Source organism: Balaenoptera musculus, chromosome 17 (assembly GCF_009873245.2).
Source record: "Balaenoptera musculus isolate JJ_BM4_2016_0621 chromosome 17, mBalMus1.pri.v3, whole genome shotgun sequence".
NCBI lineage: Eukaryota > Metazoa > Chordata > Mammalia > Artiodactyla > Balaenopteridae > Balaenoptera > Balaenoptera musculus.
This window is the reverse complement of record NC_045801.1, coordinates 38419530-38442675: the sequence shown is the minus strand read 5'-3', so window position 1 is coordinate 38442675 and position 23146 is coordinate 38419530. Positions and strand designations below refer to the sequence as shown.

The 23146-nt window shown below is 38.7% G+C and overlaps 1 protein-coding gene across 3 annotated transcripts in view; it reads right to left on the bottom strand.

Annotated features, from left to right (window-relative positions):
* Positions 1 to 23146, bottom strand: part of NIPAL2 (NIPA like domain containing 2) — a 72496-nt gene that overhangs the window by 17563 nt on the left and 31787 nt on the right. For all 3 annotated transcript variants that reach the window (XR_005017014.1, XM_036830198.1, XM_036830199.1), the window contains 2 exons: positions 14691 to 14750; positions 5368 to 5489 (listed from right to left, as the gene is read on the bottom strand). Coding sequence is in view for 2 of the 3 variants with exons in the window: in XM_036830198.1 (XP_036686093.1) it covers positions 5368 to 5489; positions 14691 to 14750 (182 nt within the window). In the remaining variant the exon portion in view is untranslated. The remainder of the gene's footprint in view (positions 1 to 5367; positions 5490 to 14690; positions 14751 to 23146) is intronic.

Sequence of the window (23146 nt, the reverse complement as noted above, 5' to 3'; positions counted from 1 at the left end):
ATAAACTATTCAAGCAGCATGAGTTAACGTTAATTTTTTCTTTTCTAGTAACATTTTCTCTCCTCTCTGAAAAAATCAATATCAAAGAAGCTGTGACTTCTGCAGGTTGTTGCGACCCAGGAAGAGGCTGCTTTGCTGATTGCTATCTCAGAGGCCAGAAATAATAACAGCACCTAGTGCATGCTTGCCACATGCTTTACTTGTACTAATTCATTGAATCCTCACAACAACCTCAGGAGGTGGGCACTATTACTGTCCTCATTTTACAGATGGGGAAACCAAGGCTCAGAAGGGTTAAGTGGTACAGCTCTGGAAGGCAGAATTATGCCCCCTCTCCCACCCCAAGATGTCCATGTCCTAATGTCTGGAACTTGCGTGTATGTTACTTTACACAGCAAAGGGGCTTTGCAGATGTGATTAAGGCTATGGACCTTGAGATGCGGAGATTATCCTGGATTATCCAAGTGGGCCCAGTGTAGTCACAAGGGTCCTTAAAAGCAGGGAACCTTCCCAGCTGTGGTCAGAGAGAGATGTAACATGAGAAAGACCCAAGTCAAGGAATGCTGGCTGCCTCTAGAAGCTGGAAAAGGCAAAGAAACAGATTCTCCCCAAGGGGCGTTCGCAAGGAATACAGCTCTGCCAATACCTTGATTTTAGTCCATGAGACCTGTGTTGGACTTCTGACCTTCAAAACTGTAACAAAATTAATTTGTGTTGTTTTAAGCCACTAAGTTTGTGACAATTTGTCATGGAAACAATAGGAAACTAATTCAGGTTTGGGTACCTGAAGTCTTTCCAGAGGAACAAAATTCTCAGGATGAGTTTTCTGAACTATTCTGGGTTTTCTGGATTCATTCTCCAATTTGATTTAAAGGCCCGCATCACCCTGTTTTCAGTGGTAAAAAGGGCACTGGCAGTCCATGCGATGACGTGACAAAAGACATACACAAAATTGCATCACTGGAAACCCTAGTCTTGCTACCAGAATCTGAGCCTGTGTTCACCTCCTTTTCTCCCACCGAGTTCTTTCTTAAAGTATAGCCTTTGATATAGCTGCCTTGTCCAGAAGAAATGAGCTCTGCAAAGGTTCTCTCTAAGGCCAAGCCTGGACAAAGGTCTGATACTCGGAGGTCAGCTTGTATTAATTCTGCTTGGAGAGCTGCGTGGGGAAACGAACTGGAGTGTGCACCCCAGAAGTGGATGACCCGGTTTGGAATTCTGGCTCTGCCACTTAGTATTTAAGTGACCTTGGACAAGTGACTGAACCTCCCTAACTCAGTTTCTCCATCTGCCAATGTCTAGGGCTGTTGCGCAGATGAAGGACAGAACGTGGTCGGAGGGGGCATAGGGCTCAGACTGCTCGGTGAGGTTGGCTACTGCGGCCGCAGAGTGTATCCTAGCGCAGACCTGCGAGTGCTACTTACATTCAGACAACGAAGCAGATGAACCTCATGCAACAGACACGGAGGCTTTGTACACACACAGTTTTCTCCCTTCAGGTTTTAACACCTGCCGGTGGGTTGTTGAAGCAGCTTTTGCCAGAAAGGCCAACTTAATAATCGGCTTCGGGGTAGAGAATTACACCAATCGACAGGCTGGGTCCCTGCTTTGGCTGATTTAATTTTTGGTCTAGTGGAGAGGAAATGAGCACCATGCAGATTATTTTGTGAAGGATTCTATGTTCACAAGAGAGGTTTCCACCTGAATAGTCTATGGGGAAATCTGGGTGGGCAAAACAGCCACAGTCAAGCCTGCCATAGAACACGAATTAACTGAGGCTCAGAGCCACGTTCCCTCATGTGGGTTCTGCAGAGGCATTAATAGTTGCTACTCAACAAAAGGCCCTTCAAGAAAAGGGCCTCGTGGTCATATAAGCCTGGGCAGGGCGGGATTAACAAGGTTAAGCCTGTCTCTTTCCTAAAGGACTTCTAGTTTTTAACTTGCTGATGGAGATGTTGAATTTCTCAGGGGGCCATGTATGTTTTATAGCATCTCTCCAAGCTAGTTTGACCTTGCAAACGTGCTTGCTTTTTGCTTTTTGGCAAACAGCAGGTGGGAAAATGTCTGTTTTAGTGGGTGAGCAAAGGACACTTCATTCCTCTCTGGCCAGTAGACACCAGGCTCCTCAAATCCTCTTCCTACCCAAAAAAGTCCCAGCTCAGAGGGTAGGCTCCCGGGCCTTGTTTCTGAGGCTTTGACTTCATGTAAGCCTTAAAAGGAAAATGGATATTGACCTGGGACAGGTCAACACATGATACAAGGATATGCTATTAACTAGTCTGTAATATGACTTTACAATCCCCTTTTGAGATACGTAAAATTTATTCAGACTTAAAATATTTTTATTCATTTTATTAGTTATTTGATCAGTCCCGAAAGGCAGTTCAGGTGTTGCATTTATACTTGGTGTAATACAAAAACTGTTAGATGAATGTACTTCAAAGAATCGTCTTAATTACTGTAATTATGATCTTTGCAATTATGGTTTGCAGAAAAAGCACAGACTCTGCCACGTTGAAGGATTAAATATTAATTACGTAGATGTTTAACAGATTTAAACCAAACTTCAGCTCAAGATCTTAGTATGTAATTGATAACTTCTAGAGTCTTTAGAGATGCAACATACAATGGATTAAGTTCCAAACTGAGATAAACTAAGATAATATAGATCTATTCCCCTAAGAGTCTAATGCCAAAAGTGCTATCCAAATGTGACTTTATTAAAGGTTTATTTTATGCTATCTTATAAATATCTGGAATTATTTACATTTTTGGCAACATTTACTTTCAAATATACTTTCATTATTTTACAGGAATATGGGTCTCTCCCAGGACTATAAAATTCCTGCTTCAGGAATTCTCCTCTGTATTCTACGAGGCTAATAAGTTGAATGAATTAGTGAATAAATGAATGAATGAAGAGCTAACTTTGGAAAGTGGAAAAATGCAATTAATTTCAGAGTACTTTCTTCGTGGAACTATAAGGTTTAAAAAGGTAGTTTTGTTCTTTTAAAATGTTTTCTATGGTGTTAAAACGATATACAATACATCATCATCAAACAATGCTGTTTATTCCAGGAAATAAGTCTTGATGCATCTTTAATCTCCAAAGGATTCAGCTCAGGCTTTTAATTTTCTGGTCACAGACTCTGTGACCCTTTTCTTACCGGATGAAGAATTTGTTTTGCTTGTAGGCAAAGAATAATAATGTGTTGGTAGGACTTCAAGTCTAGACTATCACGAAATGCTGAATGAGCCCTTCTAGTGCTTAGATTTGATTGATGAAAGGCTTAATAGTTAAAGGACTGGGTATGGTGGACATAGGAAGATAAAATAGGGGAGGGGGAGACATAAAGTATGACGGACCTGAGGAAACCTACTCTGAATTGGGAAGCCCAATCCTAAAGTCTGATGGAGGGCAGGAGTAAGGGGAGCCTTCCAATTTAAGAGAGGAGGGAGTTTAGGGGAAAAGACATTGAGTTCAGTTTTTGAGATGTTACTTTTGTGGAATCTATGGAACATCCAAGCAGGGACGAGTAATAAGTAGACAGATGAGAACACAGCTTTGCAGCTTAGAAGAGATCTGGGAAGGAGATGCAGGTCTGGATTTGGAAGTCTTTCTAAAGAATGATGGCGGTGGAGTGGGCAATGAGATCACCCTAGAAAACCCTGGATGAGTTTTTAGCACAAAGAGATAAAGAGTGGATGGCAGAAGAGAAGGAGGTACCTACCAAGAGCCTGGGATGGACTAATCAGAGAGGAGGAAGAGAAACAGGGAAAACAAACCGAGGAAGCCCGGGAAGAGAGAGATGCAAGGAGAAGAGAGTGGACCATCAGGAAGTGCTGCACAAGGCTCAAGAAGAATCAGGACCAAAAAAAGCAATTCCACTTGGTAATTCGTGGGGAGGGGTCTACTAGCTTAGGACGAGTGAGGAGTGACTAGGAGCTGAGAAAGTGGAGGGGAATAAATCTTTGGTGGTGTTTAGAAGGGAAATAGGATAGTTTATTAAAGGGGGTGTAGAGTATGAGGAATGTTTTTAAACAGAGTGTCTCTGTTGAGTAAGAGAAAGAAGTAGAGTGAGAGACTATAAAAAGAAAAGCCCTATAAACACTTGTGTCCCAGTGGTCAGAATTGTATATCAGAGATGGTAAAATATATAGGATTCTTGTCATACGACTAGGAAGGGCCACACAATAGTGTAATACCATGCAGTTCCTGCTGTCATATCCTGAGGTACATCACACTGAGAGCAAAGTTCGCCATGTCTCTGCAAATGCCAATGTCACACGTTTAAATAATAGGTATACAGCAGGATCATACTATTTTACCTGTTTTAATGGCAGATCACTGGACCAGATAGTTTTTTGAGGTCACTTCTAACCCTAAAAATGTTTGACTCTGTGTGCTTTGATTATTTTTATTGAATTCACAACTCTTGATATTTTACCAATTCGGTTCTTGGTTAAATGCTCATTTAGACAATCCCAGTTTTCTTCTTACTGCCTGCCCTTCCTAGAATATTCTTATTCTCCAATCTAAACTGACTTCCATAACAAGTTACATACCAACCATTTCAATCATATTCTCTGTACCAGGGGTCCCCAACCCGCGGGCCTCAGACCTCTACCGGTCTGCACAGCAGGAGGTGAGCGGCGGGTGAGTGAGCGAAGGTTCATCTGCCGCTCCCCATCGTTCCCCATCACTCGCATTACTGCCTGAACCACCCCCCCACCCCCCCTCTGTGGAAAAACTGTCTTCCACGAAACCGGTCCCTGGTGCCAAAAAGTTTGGGGACCACTGCTCTATACCTACTGGATACAGCCATTGCATCAAATAAAATATCCCAATTAGTGGCTTCCAATTTCTACATCAGCTCATTCCGTTCTTTCTTTTACACATCTCTCAGTATTGTCCTACCTGCTGTCTGCTTCTCCTAAGACAGGCTACTGCATTGGTCTCAAAGAATGCTTTTTTGAAGGGAATACCTATCTTGGATAAAATTCAGTGAAGTAAAATGTGTCTTCAGGTGCTTTCCTTTGACCTGGGAAGAGAGTTTTTTTGTTTGTTTGTTTTTACTCTGAATTGTCCTAAAATATGTTGCTCTGGAATTTGCCAGGTTAAATTCCATTAAATTGTGGAAATTGTTCCAGTGATAGGTCACCCCCAAGGACAGAATACCTGGGAAACGGGGGTGCTTTTATTGCTGCTTTAGTGATTGAAATACTTTAGTACTGGTCAAATATATTTACATTTTAATGAGATATTAATGCTGAGAAGAAAAGATTATATTAGTTCTCCAGCATCTGCATGTACCAGTGGTCTAGATAATATTGCCTCTGCAACAGTAAAATTTTTAGAATTCTTACCCCGTAGGTCATGAACTGCCAGCCAACAAAGTAATACTGTACTGTTCTTGCGGAGATATCCTGAGTTATATTTGGAGCAAAGTTCACCAATAAATATGTTCCTGCAAATGCCAGTGTCATACCTTTAAATAAAATTGAAAAGACAAACAAGTTGAAAAGGGACATTTAAGTCTTTTTGTTTATGTAAACATTACCTATAGACTAAGCATTACTCGTAAAAGTCCATGTCTATTAAAATACAATTCATCAAACCATCCCCAGATAGCATCACGCATTCACCCGACGGCATTACTTTTAAAGGGGGATAAGGGCTAGGGAATGGATGCGGTAGGACATAAATTCTGATTTTTCTCTGTTGTTCCAGATGAATCCTGGCCTCTTCAGAGAAGCTTTCCTCAAAGATGGGGAAGATCAGAACGCATGCATATGGAGACATGAAAACACATCCAACCTGGCTGTTTGTTTCCACGTGGACCAGTAAGGGCACGATGAATCTAGATCCATCTAGATCTAGATGGCAGAGCCCAGAGAGTGGGGAAATCCATCACCTGATGATGATCTACTCTGCACCTAGTCATCTTTGGGTCCTTTACACACACAAACTTGGGTATTTTATACTTTGAAACTCTGGTAAATGAATACCTTAATCATTGCCATTTATTGGAGTCCTTTTAGCAGAAATAACGAAGGTGAAAGATGACTCTGCTGTAAGATTTATTTGATCCAATTTAAAATCTAGAATTCCAGGGATAGCTTGGTAAAATACCACATAATAAACCTATGTAGGAATGTGTTACTGTCATCACCTTAACGTTACTTATACTGTAATAATGGAGGAAGGGAATGTGTGGGGGGAGGAGTGGCCACAGAAGAAGGGGACTTGCCTTTCCAAATAACATGGAAAACTGCTTATTTATTAATAATTAGCAGCCTGAGAAAAACTGGTTTATGTAGCATTTTTCGGATAGCACACATGAAAACATAATTCAACCTGTTTCACCACTGAGGTCAGCATTGTTGTGTATATAATTTACAACCAGCATTCACTCCAACCTGGAACAATTTGGTGTGTCTATAAAATCTCACAATTTGAAGACATCAATTTCCTGTTGCTCTTAACCAAATGACTTAGAGTTTTGAACTCTAGTTTCTGAGAATTCATTTGATTTTTTACACAAGCTGGACAATAGCTATTCATGGTGCTGTAGGAGCTATAAAATAAGCTTACTCTAATGCAACAATTTATTCTGTAATACTTTGTGAAGACAGAAATCATATACACAATTTTAAAAGCTATTTTCTAATGAGAATTTTTAAAAAGAAAACAATATACATTATTAAGCATTTCAATGAAAGGAAAATAATAAAAACCATACATAAGAACCTGGACAAAATTATTGGTCAGCTCTGTCCTTTCTTTGGAAAAAAAAAAAAAAGATCTTATAAGATAATTGTTCAATATTTCATTCCTAGGAAGAAAGGATTTTAAAAAAACCACTTTTCTAAACTTGGTAAAGTAGAATAAATGCATTGAATACAATTTCAAAGTCTCAGAGACTTCCAATTTACTTTTGTGAAATCCAGATTTCTTATCTATATTGAGTTCCTCTGCCAGTCATTTCTTTATCTCATCTAACTGCATCTAGTGTCAATTAAATTTCCTTTTTAGAACATTTAGTTTTGAATGGGTAACACACGCATATGGTAAAAAATTCAAAAGCCACACAAGAGGGATCAGTGAAAAGTTAAATCTGTCTCACACCCTTGGGGCTCACTAGGTCCCCTCGTCAAAGTTAGCTACTGCTGCTGGTTCTTGAGGTTTTCTTTTCAGAGATGTTTTAGGCAGGTGTGTGTGAGAGTGCATGTGTTTTGGTTTTTTATGCAAATGATAGTAGCATATCACACATTTCTGTATCTTGCTTTTTTTCTACTTAACAGAACATCTTTGCAGAATGTTTCACATCATTATATGCAGGGCGGCCTCATTCTTTCAGAGTCTGCATAGTATTCCATTTTGTGGAGGCAGTGTTATTTCCAACATGGTCCCTGTTTCACATCCTGGCACATCCCTCCCTGTTTCACATCTGCTTCCACATTTGCATACTGTGCCCATTTCCACCAATGTAGATCTTCACTGCATTCCAAAACTCCTTAAAAACAAATAAAATGACTGACAGTTTTACAATTATCCTTTCAAAGTACTTTTTCACATGCATTATCTCATCTGTACCTCATGTCACTGCAAGACTAGTGAGTAACTCCGTGGCAGCTCAGGAGGTCATATATTCTTTCTTCTTAATAATTTTAATTTCAGCAACTTCCGACATTTACAAAGGCAGTTCTGGATAGCTGCTACCTGTCATTTGCTTGTTTCTTTGGTGTCATTTTTATTTTTCTGTGTGATTTACTCTCTGCTTCATGAGTCATGTGCACATTAACGTAAGTGTTTAAAAGTGTTGAAGGTAGCCATTAGCAAGTCCTTCAGTAAATTTCTGTAAAATGTATTTGCATCCCACCTTTTTCTAAAAGTGGCATGAAACATCAGTTCCTGCTATTTTTATTTCAGTCAAGCCACAAATATTCCTTCTTTTGAAAGGCAGATTTCTGACTTAGACAACTTGCTAGTTTACCTTTTGTTGGCCCATTTGACCAAAGGAGTACTCTAGAAGTATAAGATCCTAAAGGAAAGAAAGCAGCACTTGACATGCCCTTGGCCCAGGGAAATGGTTAAATGTCAGGTCAACACTTGGATAAGAGAAGTCTAATCCAAGCTGAGACTAGCTCCATAGAATTCAAATTTCACTGCTACTGTTAGCTGGAAGGGCCCAGGCAAGTTGATTATCCCTCTGTGATGCAGTGTCCTCATTTCTAGGTACAAATTAACTTATCATACCTGCTAGACTCCAGGAATTTGGCTCTGCAAGAGGCCAGTCTGGGGAACTGAATATGTTTGAAAGCTCATCTGGAGACCTGATGTGACAAAGGACCCTGGGACAGATCCAACTTAGGATGCTGACTGCCAAGGGTCAAAGACCATCTGAGTCAAGCTTCAAAATTAATCCAAACTCGTATCTCTAATGTTGTAGTCTAGGGATGACCAGGGACTGTCCCTGGGGCTGTCTCTACAGGGTTAACAACTCAATTTGAGAATAGAAGAGCAGGATAGAAAGGACTTGGCTGGCATCTCCTGACTGCCTAGTGAAGACTTCTCTCCACTGGTCTTAAAAGAAGGCAAAAGAAAGCAAAGACATAACTGAGAGAACACAGAGAAGAAGAAACACTACCAGCGCTATGTTTGCTACCCACTGCTAACCTCAGGGAACTGGTGCACAAAGCACCAAGAGCTGGCTATTGGAGGGGACCAAAGGTGGAGCAGTCGGGCAGCAGTGGGTAAGCTGCAGGTGGGGGTCAACCATGGGATGCTGGATACGACCCACGATACAGGGATGTGGCCTCATCTACCACCCTCATGCCCAGACCTGCAGCAAATACATTTTCTCATCAAATACGACTCAAGTCACATAAAAAGTCTATAATGATCTGATGGGAGTTTCAGATTTAGCTTGATACAGTACACAAGTATTAATAAAGTCTCTTCCTATAAACTTGTCATATGTACAAAGCAGGGAAACAAACGCATCCCTGCTCTTTATAGTAGATAGACTAGGTATCCTGGGAGGGCAAGGGAAGGTATCATTCTTTTTAAGTGATGTTCTTAAAACTATAGATTTCATAGACAATTGTGGCTGACATGAGAGTTATATTATGATCACCATCATACAGAAATGTGATGATAATAAGAACTATAATAGTAATAGCTAATACTTAGCACAATTCTAAATGCTTCATACACATATAATAATTCTTACAAAAAAAGCCTACAAAAAATAACTATACCACCATGTTACTATACTAACATATACTACATGTATATTATGTATTATATAATACATAACATTGGATACTGTTAAAGTATTACTAGCCACATTTGACATAGGAGAAAATTGAGTCACAGAAGGGATTTTCTAGCTAAGTGGAGAGCTTGGATTGGAACCTAGGTAACTTATCCTCAGTGATTAGACTCTTCTACCTCTTGTATGCACAATGGACCGGAGCTGATGAACGGACAACTCACGGCTGTCCTTCACATTGTAGTCTCAGCGAGTGGCACCCAGGAGTTGTACCGAGCATAACCTGAGGCTGGATGAAGCATCCCCACTGCGGATGGAAGGAACTGACTCCTCCTGGCAGTGGTCCCTGGGGTCCCTGACTGGCCCTGAGGTTCCCTTAGAAGAGCGTCTCCAAACTGGTGTTCCCTAGAACCCAGTTTCATAAGATGGACCCTCCACCAAAAAAGGTCTCAAGTCAAATCTATTTGGAAAGAGGTGAGTTAAACCAACTTAAATAGTTCTTTTACTGGAAGACCCCTGAGGTCCTCAATGTGTTAGTGTTCATTGTGAATCTCCTTAGGGAGGATATGGCTGTAATATTTTCTAAACATATTTGACCATTTATATCATCCTGAAGGAGTGTTTTGAGGAATGTTTTATACTCTGAGAAATGCCTGACATTTAACTGGATCCAGCTGTGAGAATGCAGCCTCTGTTTCAAGAGGCTACTGAAGTTCCGTTGCAAAAGTCTCCTATAGATACTTGTGCACTGAAGTTGAAATATAAAAGTGGTGGAAGGGAAAACAGCCTAGAATCAGGCCTCTTCTTATGCTTCTGTTCACCGGCATCTCCAACCCGCTGAGTTCCTCACCTGTGCAAGCCTTGGATTCTAGGGTCTACTTGCATAGTTCTTCCTCAACTGACATCTGGTTTCCCAGCCCACCCTTCTCCTTAAGTAAAACCTGAAATCTCCTTTAATTTTGTCCCCACTCTCCGGCTCAATGCCAGCTAGTGTTAACTGCCTTTTAGCTAGCTTCTGGAATCTGGCTTGACCTGACTTCTGGTAGCCTTAAGAGTTTTAAAAATTCAGCTAACCTGATGTCAACCAACACTGCTGGCTGGTTCTCTTGGAGCCTGAAATATGCCTCCTGATCAATGGGGGTCCAGCTATTGCTTTTGTGGGTTACCAGGAGTCACAGCATAAACTGGACCTCTTAACACCAAAGGATGCCTTCCCCTCAGTACAATCTTTCCAGATTCCCCAGGCTGAAGGCAGCTAAATCCCGAAGGAGCCCTGGATTGGGAAGTCTCAATAATGTAGTGAATCCAAATAGTTCTGAATCTAGCATCAGAAAGTCTACCATTCTTGACACAACTTTAAGACCAAATAGCCAACCTGTCCTCTGAACCAGAAATGATGGTTTGTTTGGCTAGATCTGTATTCTAGATACTGGCTTCCAACCAAGCTGACCTCTGGTGTGGGAGTAGGAAGGAAGCAGGTGGTCTTTGTCTCACTATTAATCTCTTGACATTCTATCTGGGGAAACCATTTATAGGTGACTTGAAATAATCAAGTTACTGGTCTCTGGAGAGTGCTGATGAATTGACTATAATTTTTCTTTTTATGATGACGCTATCTGGATTAAATCAACTAGGATCTCACAGACTATTAGATTCAGTATTTTTGATGACTAAGGGAGAAGAGGGGGAAAATACTATAGTTCTGGCTGCTTGAAGGGGAGAGAAATTTGGTGCTTTTTAGAGGAAAAATAATCATTAAAATAATTTAAAATTATTAATCCACTAAGAATCAGAGCATGGTCCAAAGCCTGTCATTGAGTTAATAATAGTTGGCGATTCCTTTCAGACATAGCTTTTGTGAGGTCATTTTTTGAGGCCAGTGCTGAAATGCTTCATAGCCACAGAGCAACATTTGGCAATAAATTAATTCAGCTTGTTTCCACATGGTCCAAAAAAATCTTCATTTGTTCCATCATGAAAAACAAACTTTCATTTGCTTGAAGCAGGGAAAAGTAAATGATTTTCTTTTGCACATTTTGACGATTTAGTTTTTAGCATGCTTATACGTTAATCTTTCAAAAAATGCCATTAACTACTCTTTTCCCTGTTTGATTTTAGTCCCTGTAAAGAAAAAAAAACATTTTTAGCTTTTAATGGAAAGAGCCAAAATTTCTCAAGGCAACAGCAATACAGGCCCAATGAAAATACAGGTGACTTAACACATTACTGAGTACGGTTGGGGAAAAGTCCTTCCCCAAGCACGAAATGGGTTATTACATCTCAGATCATGATAATCGTATGATATTGCTGTTGGAAGCATGGGTATGGAATTGGTGACTAAGTCCTTTCTTACTCCTGTGACTCTAGATTCAAGTCAAGAATTGATCACTTTTAATGACAGGAGGAAACAAATGTGACATCAGATATATCCCTGCTCAAAAAGCATTAAGTTAAAAGGCTAAAAAAACTCAACCAGAGTTGTGCGAAATGTTACCTGGATTGCTAAAGTTTGTTAGAATATCCTAATCAAGGTTTCCTCTCGTGAACCAGTAGTGGTGGGTGGTGGTGTTAGTAATAAGGATAATAATAGCTGACATTATTGAGGACTTATTACATGACAGACCCCGTTCTCAGAGATTTACATAAATGAACTCATTTAATCCTATGAGGTAGGTAATACTTCATTTTAAGGTTGAGGAAATGAGGCTTAAAGAGACTAAGTAACTTAGCAAAGGTCACATAGCTCTCTGACACTAGAGACTTACCCTCACCCATTATGCTATAGTTAAATCAGGCTGCCATTATTAGAACACTGGTCCACCACTGACTAATTATTTGACCTTGGTTAAGTTATTTAGCCTAAGTATCAGTTCTATAAATGGATTGTTCCTCCATTTAAATGAGGTGGTTCATGTAAAACACAGTACCTGAAAGGGGTAAATATTTAATAAATGTTGGCTGTTATTAAAGTAAGAGAAATAAGCAAAGAATCAAAGAATTAATAGAGGTTTTTGTTTGTGTTTTTTTTTGTTATGTGTGTATGTGTGTGTGTTTCCTATTTCTTACGTTTTAGTATTACCTCTTGGTAATGAAGTTGATCACAGAAATAATACCAATTTTATTAACAGGGCTTTACATTTCTCAAAGTGCTTGTATCAATTACCCAGTTTGACCCTTAAAACAGTCTTCTAGGGACTTCCCTGGCAGTCCAGTGGTTAAGATTCCACGCTTCCACTGCAGGGGGCGCACTTCCATCCCTGGCTGGGGAACTAAGATCCCGCATGCTGCGAGCCGCGTGGTGCAGCCAAAAATTAAAAAACAAAAAACAAACAACCCCCTCCCCGCAAAACAGTCGTCTATATTTGTCAGCAAACTGAGGCTTAGAGAAGTTAAGTAATACGTTGGCCACACAGTTGATTGCAGAAGTTGAATACAGATTTGAACCCTTGAGAGTGAGTTTAATTTATATCCTTCGATGTCGAGCTAGTATACTGCTTTTAGCAACGTTTAGTTGATAGGGTTTTCTAAGTATAAAATCAAATCATTGGCAACTATTGCTATTTCTATTTCTTCCCTTTCTATAGTTATGACTTTCATTAATTTTTTTCCTAATCCTCATTGGCAGTGGTTGTAGTACAGTATTACATAGAAACTTGCCTTACTTTTTTATACGTTTGTCAACACTTCTCGTGTTATTCCCTCTGTATGTCATTCTCCAAATGCTGGGATGTGGCCCATGCCTGTCCTATTCAGCTGTCAGAACTGATTCAAATGGTACCTCTGCTGTAGAAAATTCTCTTTGAGCTTCCCAGCTAGAATAATCTCTCTTTATTCTAAACCAGTGGTTCTCAACCGAAGGCAATTTTGCCCCCCCAGGGGAGATTTGACAGTGTTTGAAGTTATTTTTGGTAGTCATAACTGGGGCAAAGTGTGCTATTGGCATCTACTGGGTAAAGGCCAAAAGGAATGCTGCTGAACACCCTACAACGCACAGGACAGCCCCCTAGGATGAATTATCCAGTCTAAAATGTTAGTAGTGCTGAGGTTGAGAAACCCTGCTCTAAACTAAAGGCTCAAGGCATTATGATACATATTATTTTCTGCTTTTAAAAAAAGGTGTTTTTGTATATATTTTATCATTGACTGTATTATTTGAAGGCAGGGATTCTGTCTTAATCATCTTTTTATCACAAGGGTTCATGATAATTGGCAAGTTTTCCTTTACATCCATCTGTATTACCTCATTAAATACCTTACATTTATTTAAACATTAACCAACCATTAACTACAAAAGATGACATATGTTAGATTAAATGATTTAAAGTTTCCCTAAGACATTTGATAAATGAGGAACATAATGGAGGACCTAATTGTTTTAATCTATAAAACTCAGGCATTGCTCATTCTTATTTCTGATTCCATACAACCTCCCCAAATGAGTCCATAATCATAATACGAAAAAAGAATACAGAAAAATAATATATTTGAATTCACATATGAATGCATTTGGAAAAACATTTTAACCATGAAAATTTGACAATGTTGACTAAAAACTCTACTAGCAGGATCAAACCAAGGAAGAAAAAGAGAAAGTGAAAACTCTTTCAAGACACTAGGCTCAAGGGAAACATGATCAGGGAAACAAATGTTCAACATACCAACACTGGTGTCACATTTAAGCTCAAAATTTTTTTAAAATGATCTCTTTGGAACTGAGTAGACATAGATTTATTTAAAGTTTCGGAAGTATCATACTCATTATCATATGTCAGCAGTAATTCACACAGGATTTTGTCAAGGAAGAAAATATGAAGCTCTATAATTCTTCTCACTAATGATATTTCCAACTAGAGGTAGAAGATACAATCAAAATGTGATGGCTTTGCCATATAGCGGAAATCTTTTACAACCAGGAAGGCTACTGTGATTTTCCATTAATAGCTGTATTTCTAAATAAAATTTTGAAGATCAACATTCTATGTTACTTTTGGAAAGGGCTAAATAGAAATTAAGCAGCTATTTGGTGCATCTAATTTTTGTATGTGGTTTTCATTTTTATGTAGTACTTTCATACAACAATCTATCAAATATGTCCTATGAAGTGGAATACTCTATTAGTTTTCTTGGATTTTATTATGTTCATAAAAATTTCGTAACATTCATAAAAATAATACTGTAAAATAATGATTTGCTGTGGTCAATGGCATGGGCAGAGGGTATAATGAAGGTGCACGTATTTCTTGTCAAAGAGCAGACGGCAGTTCCAAGACAGAATAATGTTTGCCTCTAGATGAGACTATATCCATTTCAGTAATTTGCTTCCTGTTTTTAAAACACATATTTTTATTGGATAGGATTATTTATTTCCTCATCGAGCAGTGTTTTAATTACATGAATTAAATAATTACTTACCTAGTAAATCTGAGGCTCTCAAATTTTCTTTCAGAAACATAACAGAAATAATGGCACTACCTAGAAAGAAAATGGCCATTAGTGGTGTTTCCAAATATAAAAACATATAGTATGCAATGCCATTTGAAAGGAGTTAAGTAGTCTTAGGCCTGACTAGCTGTGTCCTGGTCAGAGACACCCAGTGGCTGGGGCTGTGGAGATGGCCTCTTGCCCCTCATGGTTGAGGATTCATGGAAATTGGCCTGGTTTACAATGAACCTACGACAGTGACTGGGATAGTGCATGGTATACAGTGAGGGCTTAATAAGAGTTTACTAAATGAATGAAGAGAAAAGAAAGGAAGGAAGGAGGGAAGGAAGGAAGGAAGGAAGGAAGGAAGGAATGGAAAGGCAGAAAGAGATAGATGGGAAGGAAAGAAGAAAGGATGAAAAGGAGGAAGTCTTAACTTTAAATATATTCCAAGCGGAGACATTATTTCCCATCATCTCCTCCCGTAATCCCTAGTCCAGTGATACCTTTATTGAGCACCAGTATCCTAAGGCTCCTCCTGGTACCCCCTCTCCTTCACACCACACATCCAACAGGCTACTGTGTCTGTTAAGTCTGGATTTCACTGTCTCTCAAGTCCATCCCCTCTTCATTCCCTTGTCACAGTTCAGGTCAGCTTCACCTCAGGCTTAGACCGTTAAAGTAGCTTCTCTCTGGGCCTCCCATTTCACTACCCCTTCCCCACAGCACTAGGAGTCATCTTTCTAAAATGGAAATCTAATGTAAATCCACAGCTTTAAAACCTCTTAATGGCTTCTAGCCATCCAGAGACAAAGGCCAAACTACTAAGCATGACATTCAAAGACAGCCGTGACTTTACTCCTGACAACTTCCTTGCCTCGTTTGCCCTCGATCTCTTTTATATTCTATGTCCACTCTTAATAAAATAATCATAATTTCCGGAACCCCCATTGAGTTTCATGCTAAAGGACTTTTATACAAGCTATTCCCTGGGCAACCCTGCCTCCATCCTTTCACCCAACTCTAGACTCAAGCATCACCTCTGGATTCTCCCAGACTGAGTTGACCACTCCACCCATATGTGTGATTACCCCTTATAATATATAACTTTTTTGTTACACTTAAGATTTTTTTTGCCTGTCTCCCGAAAAAGATTATCAGTTCCTTTTACTCTGAGATATGCCTTATTCTTTGAAGATCTCCCATGTGTAGCTAGTACTCAGCACATAAATAAAAGTGTTGGTGGGATCTCCTGCATTTGCTGACCCTTGTGATGTTGAAGACCCTCTTTCCCATTATTGATGCTACTGAAATCTCAGCCTCACAACTGTGCCATGACCTACTGCTATGGCCTCAGGTGTGTGTGGGGTAAGTTGAATCTGAGCTGTTCCTCTTATGGAGTCATGAGTAGAGGCAAGGGAAGATCCAAATTTGCAATAATACAAAAACAAAAAACAAAACCCCACAACATTACTTGTATTTTAAATATTTGACAAAAACTATTAGTTGAATTTCTTATTTTTTTTAAAGCAAAAATACAGAAAGAAAAATCATTATAAAATAATCTCATCATCTAGGAAAGAACCACAGTTAATATGTTTGTGTGTTTATTTCCCTCTGGTTGAGATCAAACTGTAATGCAAAATTTCTTTTCTCAGTTTCCTCAGTTACTATATTACAATTTGCCATGTCATTAAAAATTCTTCATAGATACAATTTTAATGAATCTGAATTATAATCCATTAAATCAGTTAAGCTTGAATGTAACTATATCTGGTGTTCTGGCAATTGATTTAAAACAAAATAAAAAAATCCACGCCAGAACACTCATTCAAGATAAGCTGGAATCCACATATGTTTTTTCCATCTTTTTTTCAACCTAGCTCTCTCTCATTCAAGTTGAGCTATGTCCTTGCAAATTTTTCCTGAGCAGGTTATTTATAGGAATGGGGGCTTCACACAAAATAAACAGAGCATGGGAAATGTCCACCAAGCATGAGTTTATTGTGTGGCATGGCTTTAAAACATTAAAGCAATAGTTTCTGAAGATAAATTAATGTATAGATATGTGGCCCGTTACATTAAGAATTGAGTTTGGGACAAGCATAAAAATGTATGATAAATTTCTATTTCAGATTTGGACCAAATAATTCATGGAAACTAATTTCACATGTTAGAGCATTAGAAAAAGTATAAAAATCAAGACCTCACTCCCAACTCCCATTACTGACTGCCTGTGTAATTAGGTAAGGAATGTTTCCAAGAGGAGGGAGATAGATTAACAACAAAAAATAGGTGAAGTATCATTACACGAACACATACCAAATGCATTCCATTATAACAATACTTGAACTGACCATTTCACAGCAAAGGATTCCAGTAAGAAGGTAGACATTGCTTACATGGAATAAGGAAATTTTAGAGCTAATAGTAGACACAGAGATAATCTACTCTAGGTTCTGAACTTTATAATTGGGAAACTGAGGTCCAAAGAAACTGATCCATTCATCTAACAAACATTTATATTACAGCACAGCTGGAACCAGCATGCATATTTCCTCATTCCAGTCCAGAGCTCTTTCTAGTACACGACACTCCATTTCTCCCTTGGAGTAAGAAAGGCATCATTTTCCTTCTCTTCTTGTTGCTAAACCACCACCTCATAAATAATTTCACTTTCAGAAGGAAGAGGGAAGAATGTTATGTAGGAGATAATTTCACTGCTAAAAGCAAAAAGGACATGACTGGTAACAATAAACTTGAAATATACTATAAGCATCAAATTATATCAATTGCCATAAAATAGAGTTTTATGAAACATAAATATGCTACCTTTACTTTCTGAAAGAATTTATATGTCTGATGCATTTTTTTTAAGTTTTAAGAGAACATGTGATTTTCTACAAAATTTTTAGATAAGAGAATAAGTTTATCAAAGAAAGTAATAAAAAAGAACATTCTATTAAGATACATCTACTTATAACTCATTTATCTTGCAGAACATGGTTAAAGTGAGAGCTGTGCTGAGAAAAAGACAGTTTCTGAGCAACAGCTAATAACATGACTTCTAAGAACAGAAGTAAATTTTTTAAATGAGAAAAAATAAATAAACTGAAGTGCTCCCATATATATTTGCAATCAGAGATCTGTCAGACTCAACCCTGTCTATTTGTTGCTACATCAACAACCATTGCCTAATAAACATGTACAACGGGAGAAAAACTATTATACTTCTATTCCTATAGTAAAATTTAATATTTAAAAATAGAGTATTTCAAGATCAATAGTTCAAAAGCATTAAAACAGAACACACTTGTAACTTATTAAACTATAGTTAACCACTGAGCACTAACTTCCAGCACTCAGAGTTTTGTGTACATTTTTGACTACAGGCATATTTGGGCAGAGGTTCGTGAATCCTTTTCCATCCTGGCCTTCACAGGACATGGGTCTACACAGAGAGTGCTCCCAGACACTGGTCTATACAGCGTGATCCTGGACACTGGAGTTAAATTCATTACACAGTGAACACAGTGACTCCAGAGGCATTGTGACCACAATGATCATAATGCATTAAAAAAAAAAGGTAAAAGGTAGCATATGAAAGATAACATACCAAAATTCAAACAGTGGCTATGGGAAAAAAAAATATAGTAGGGGGACTTCCCTGGTGGTCCAGTGGTAAAGAACCCGCCTTCCAATGCAGGGGACGCAGGTTCGATCCCTGGTTGGGTAACTAAGATCCCACATGCCATGGGGCAACTAAGCCCGCACACCACAATTACTGAGCTCACGCGCCTCAACTAGAGAGCCAGTGTGCCGCAAACTACAAAGCCCACGCGCCCTGGAGCCCATGCGCCACAACTAGAGAGAACCCTGCACACCACAACAAAGAGCCCGAGCCGCAATGAAAGATCCCACATGCCTCAATGAAGACCCCGCATGCCTCAACTAGACCTGATGCCGCCCGCCCCCCCAAAAGAAAGTAAATAAATAAAATAAATAAATATAAAAAAAAGAAATAAATGATCAATTAAAAAAAAATATAGTAGGAATACCACTGTAAGAGGAAAGGACAAAAAAGTTTTTTCTAGTATTTTCTTTGGTTCAAAAGAGTGCGCCCATGGGGCAGTGTATTAAGGTAGTCACTTGGCCTTCATCATAATACATTATGGTCAGGAGAATCTCAGCAACAATTATAATGTACTGACTCCTACTGGTGAGTCATCTATACTCTTTTAAGCCATTAAATGTCACTTGGTTTAGCAACCAGAATGGAGACGATTTCCTGTCAAGGTTGATACAAGGAAACTTACATTTGGGCATTCTGATTCAGATTTCTAGATGAAAACAGATAGAGGCCTAGCAAGATCCCCGTGGCTTCAGCTGAACCAGGTCTAGGCATGGGGGAGGTGCCAGTCCCAAGTGTAGACATGTGCCCTGATGTTGAGCTCCCTAATGCTTCCTGATCTACGTAGGAATAAACCTTAGTTTGTTCTTCATTCACCTCCAGTCCGACATCACAAGAGCTGGCTGTAATTATGGAAGAGTTACTTACCTGAATGTGGTCAAGAGTTGGCATATGAGAATTCAGATAGGATGTACAAACTTGATTTAGATTATCTTCTGTAATAGCTACTAATGGGGATTAGTAACCCAGAAGTTAAGCATCAACTTTCTATATGTTAGCAATTAAACTCAAGGGTAGACTTTCACATGTGAGTTTAGATTTTTGTGTCTGTAGAATAACAGGTAAATTGGCATTCCTTTTTTCAATTTTCAACATTAAGATATATGTGCACATTTTACTTAAATTCCCTTTCTCCCCAAATAATAATTTTTTTATTAAAGGTTTAAGAGCACAGAAGAGACTTCAGTAACTATTTAAATGTGTTATGGTATGGCTATTTTTAAATGATTTTGTTCCCATTTATTTACTTCCCTCCATTTTTTACCCTTTTATGACCGCTTCTAAAAAGACAAATTTAACCCAAAGTTTTAAAAATCAATTACACTTTACTTAAATGTGATTATGGATATGATATTCTTATCTGATAAAGCTGGAAAGAAAAAAAACCTTTGGTCCACAGGTCACAAACTCAAATGTCTCCAGGGGCCAGTTAGGTAATCCTCTAAAGAAGAAAGAATAATGAGGGTGGTGGGCTGTAGCGATGAGGGGCTGTGGAACCGTGGCGACCTGGCGTACACAAGATCAGTGAAAGGTGGCAGCCAGAATTCAGCCCTAGCCAACTGCAAGTCCAGTGTTACCAAATCTGATACTTTAAGACAAAAATCCAGTTTTTGTGTATCACTACCCAATTTTTAAACATGGGAAATTAATTTGTATTTTAAAATACATTCTTTGAGCCAAACACAACACAACAGTGGCCAGGTCTGGTCTACAGGCCACCAGTTTGTAAACTCTGATCTAGTCCGCAAACGAAAATTTCATCAATTTTCCTGCCTGGATATTCAATTTATTGTTTAACCTCTATGATCTGAAGAGAAAGCAGGGTATATGTTTATAATATAGGAAAGTAGAAGACAAAGTAGTAAAGAAAGCACTCTTTTATAAAAAAAAGAACCCATGACATGAAAAGAACATATTTATATAATAATGCTACAAACAGATCCTCACATGTAAATATCTGGCTTGTGGTTTCTGACCACTTATAATGGCAACTTTATTGTACTGCTAAAAAGCAAACCACAAAAGCACTTTCATGTCAGTCACAATCAAGCTTCAAACACGTGGACACGTTGAGTGTGCTCACGGGCTCAATCAACTCTAGCCGTTTTGTGGTATTGACTTCTCCAAAATGCCCGTTCCCCGTTAGTTGTAGAATTGGAGGGGAAAAGTATGTCAATTACAGTGAATTCCACGGAATTAGGATTTGAAAATCTGAGGATGTGACACTTTGAAAAATGTTTCTTTATAGAGAGAAAAGTTGTCCCACCATCCATATCGGCAGGAAGGAAGGTGTCCAGTAATTCATGTTAATTAAAAAATAGCTAGAGGGTGTGGAGAAAAAGGAAGCCTCCTACCCTCCTACACTGTTGGTGGGAATGTAAATTGGTGCAGCCACTATGGAGAACAGTATGGAGGTTCCTTAAAAACTAAAAATAGAGTTGCCATGTGATCCAGCAATCCCACTCCTGGGCATACTTCCAGACGAAACTATAATTCAAAGAGATACATGCACACCCATGTTCATAGCAGCACTATTCACTATAGACAAGACGTGGAAGCAACCTAAATGTCCATCAACAGATGAATGGATAAAGAAGATGTGGTATATATATACAATGGAATATTACTCAGCCATAGAAAGAATGAAATAATGCCATTTGCAGCAACATGGATGGACCTAGAGATTATCATATTAAGGGAAGTAAATCAGACACAGAAAGACAAATATTGTATGTTATCACTTATTTGTGGAATCTAAAAAAAATGATACAAATGAACTTATTTATAAAACAGAAATAGATTCACAGACATAGAAAACAAACTTGTGGTTACCAAAAGGAATAGCAGGGGGCAGGGGGTAGGAGAGATAAATTAGGAGTTTGGGATTAACATGTACACACTACTATATATAAAACAGGTAAACAACAAGGCCCTACTGTATAGCACAGGGAACTATACTCAATATCTTGTAATAACCTATAACAGAAAAGAGTATGAAAAAAATACGTATATATTATATATATATAACTAAATCTCTTTGCTGTACACTTGAAATTAATACAACATTGTAAATTATACCTCAATTTTTAAAAAGGGAAAAAATTGCTATTGTCATTTATTGAAGATAATGAAATTGTAGGTAAAGTGCATAATTTCAAATGAGGAAATTTACCTGGATTAAGAACAATAATCTTTTCTTTTTTTAAAAAATAAATTTATTTATTTATTTACTTTTGGCCGCATTGGGTCTTCCTTGCTTTCTCTAGTTGCAGCAAGCAGGGCCTACTCTTCATTGTGGTGCACGGGCTTCTCATTGCGGTGGCTCTCTTTGTTGTGGAGCATGGGCTCTAGGCACTCGGGCTTCAGTAGTTGTGGCTCACGGGCTCTAGAGCGCAGGCTCAGTAGTTGTGGCGCACGGGCTTAGTTGCTCCGCGGCATGTGGGATCTTCCCGGACCAGGGCTCGAACCCGTGTCCCCTGCACGGGCAGGCGGATTCTTAACCACTGTGCCACCAGGGAAGCCCAATCTTTTCTTTTCTACATTTTTCTTGACGTACATTAGAGATTAAATTGAAAGGAGTCCAAAAAAGTAAAAATACTGTCATTGACAGGATTAACTCTGTATTATAAATGTAATAGTGCATTACATCATCATTAGCAATTTCTTTAGGAATACTCTGTGGCGTTCTCAAAAAATAAGGATGGGTGGAAAAGATGTTTCAAATAAAGTTTTTTAGGTTTTAGGAATGCTTTCAGCTGAGAGTGCATGAGCAGACACAAAATGAGAACTTCAGAGATTTATTTCACACATCTTATTTAGGCTGGTTTTGGGAAAAATGTGCTAAGGCAGACAACCCAGCAAGCCACTGAGAAAAGGGATATTTTCTGCATATTTCCAACATTAAAATAAACGTCCGTGTAAAGTGCCACTATCACAGGCAGCCCGTGAGGTTTAGAGCTCCAGTGACTTCATCCAGGCTGGCACCGAGCACAGGGCACTAAAGGACTGAGAGAATCCACAGCGTCGAGGTTTGTGGAACACTACAGGTCACTCTCTCATTGGCCTGTTTATGTTTTCTTTCATTTGTTTCTAATAAAAATCTTGGAGACCAAAGTTTCTGCTTGAGATGACTTCTCTGGAATTCCAAAAGGCCTCACCAGGGCTTTCTGGCTGTGCTATGACCATCATTTAATGGAATACAGACACATTTCAGCTTACAGCTTTATAATGGCACACAGAAATACACGAAACAACGTATATTCCACATCATGAATTTCAATTTGAGCAAAAGCCAGCATGTTAGGGAAAATGAGAGATGGAAAAGACTTACCAGTCATCTGCCTCATTCTCTCAGTGCAGTCAGCTTTCCAGCCTTAATTCAAATTAGCCCAGTCACAGGGTGACTGCTTCTCTTAGGAAATTATTCCAGGGCCAAGGAGACCTCACTGCTATTAATTTTATCATTCCATATAAAATTCCAAGTGTTTGATCTCATATAATTCATCTCAAATTTAACCTACTTATTACTCACTTCTATTCATCTGGGCAGTAATTAAGTAAAATAACAAGGTTGTATGTTTCATACAGTACCTGGCAAGGCGGATGCTCATTCAATATTAGTTTCTTATCTTTAACTATTTCTAAACTGTTGCCTGAATTTAACTTGGAAAAAGGTGATATATTCTCTGAACTCTTTTCTAATTACTTTAAATCAATATACTCAGAGGTATAGAACTGAAAAATGTCCATCACGTTT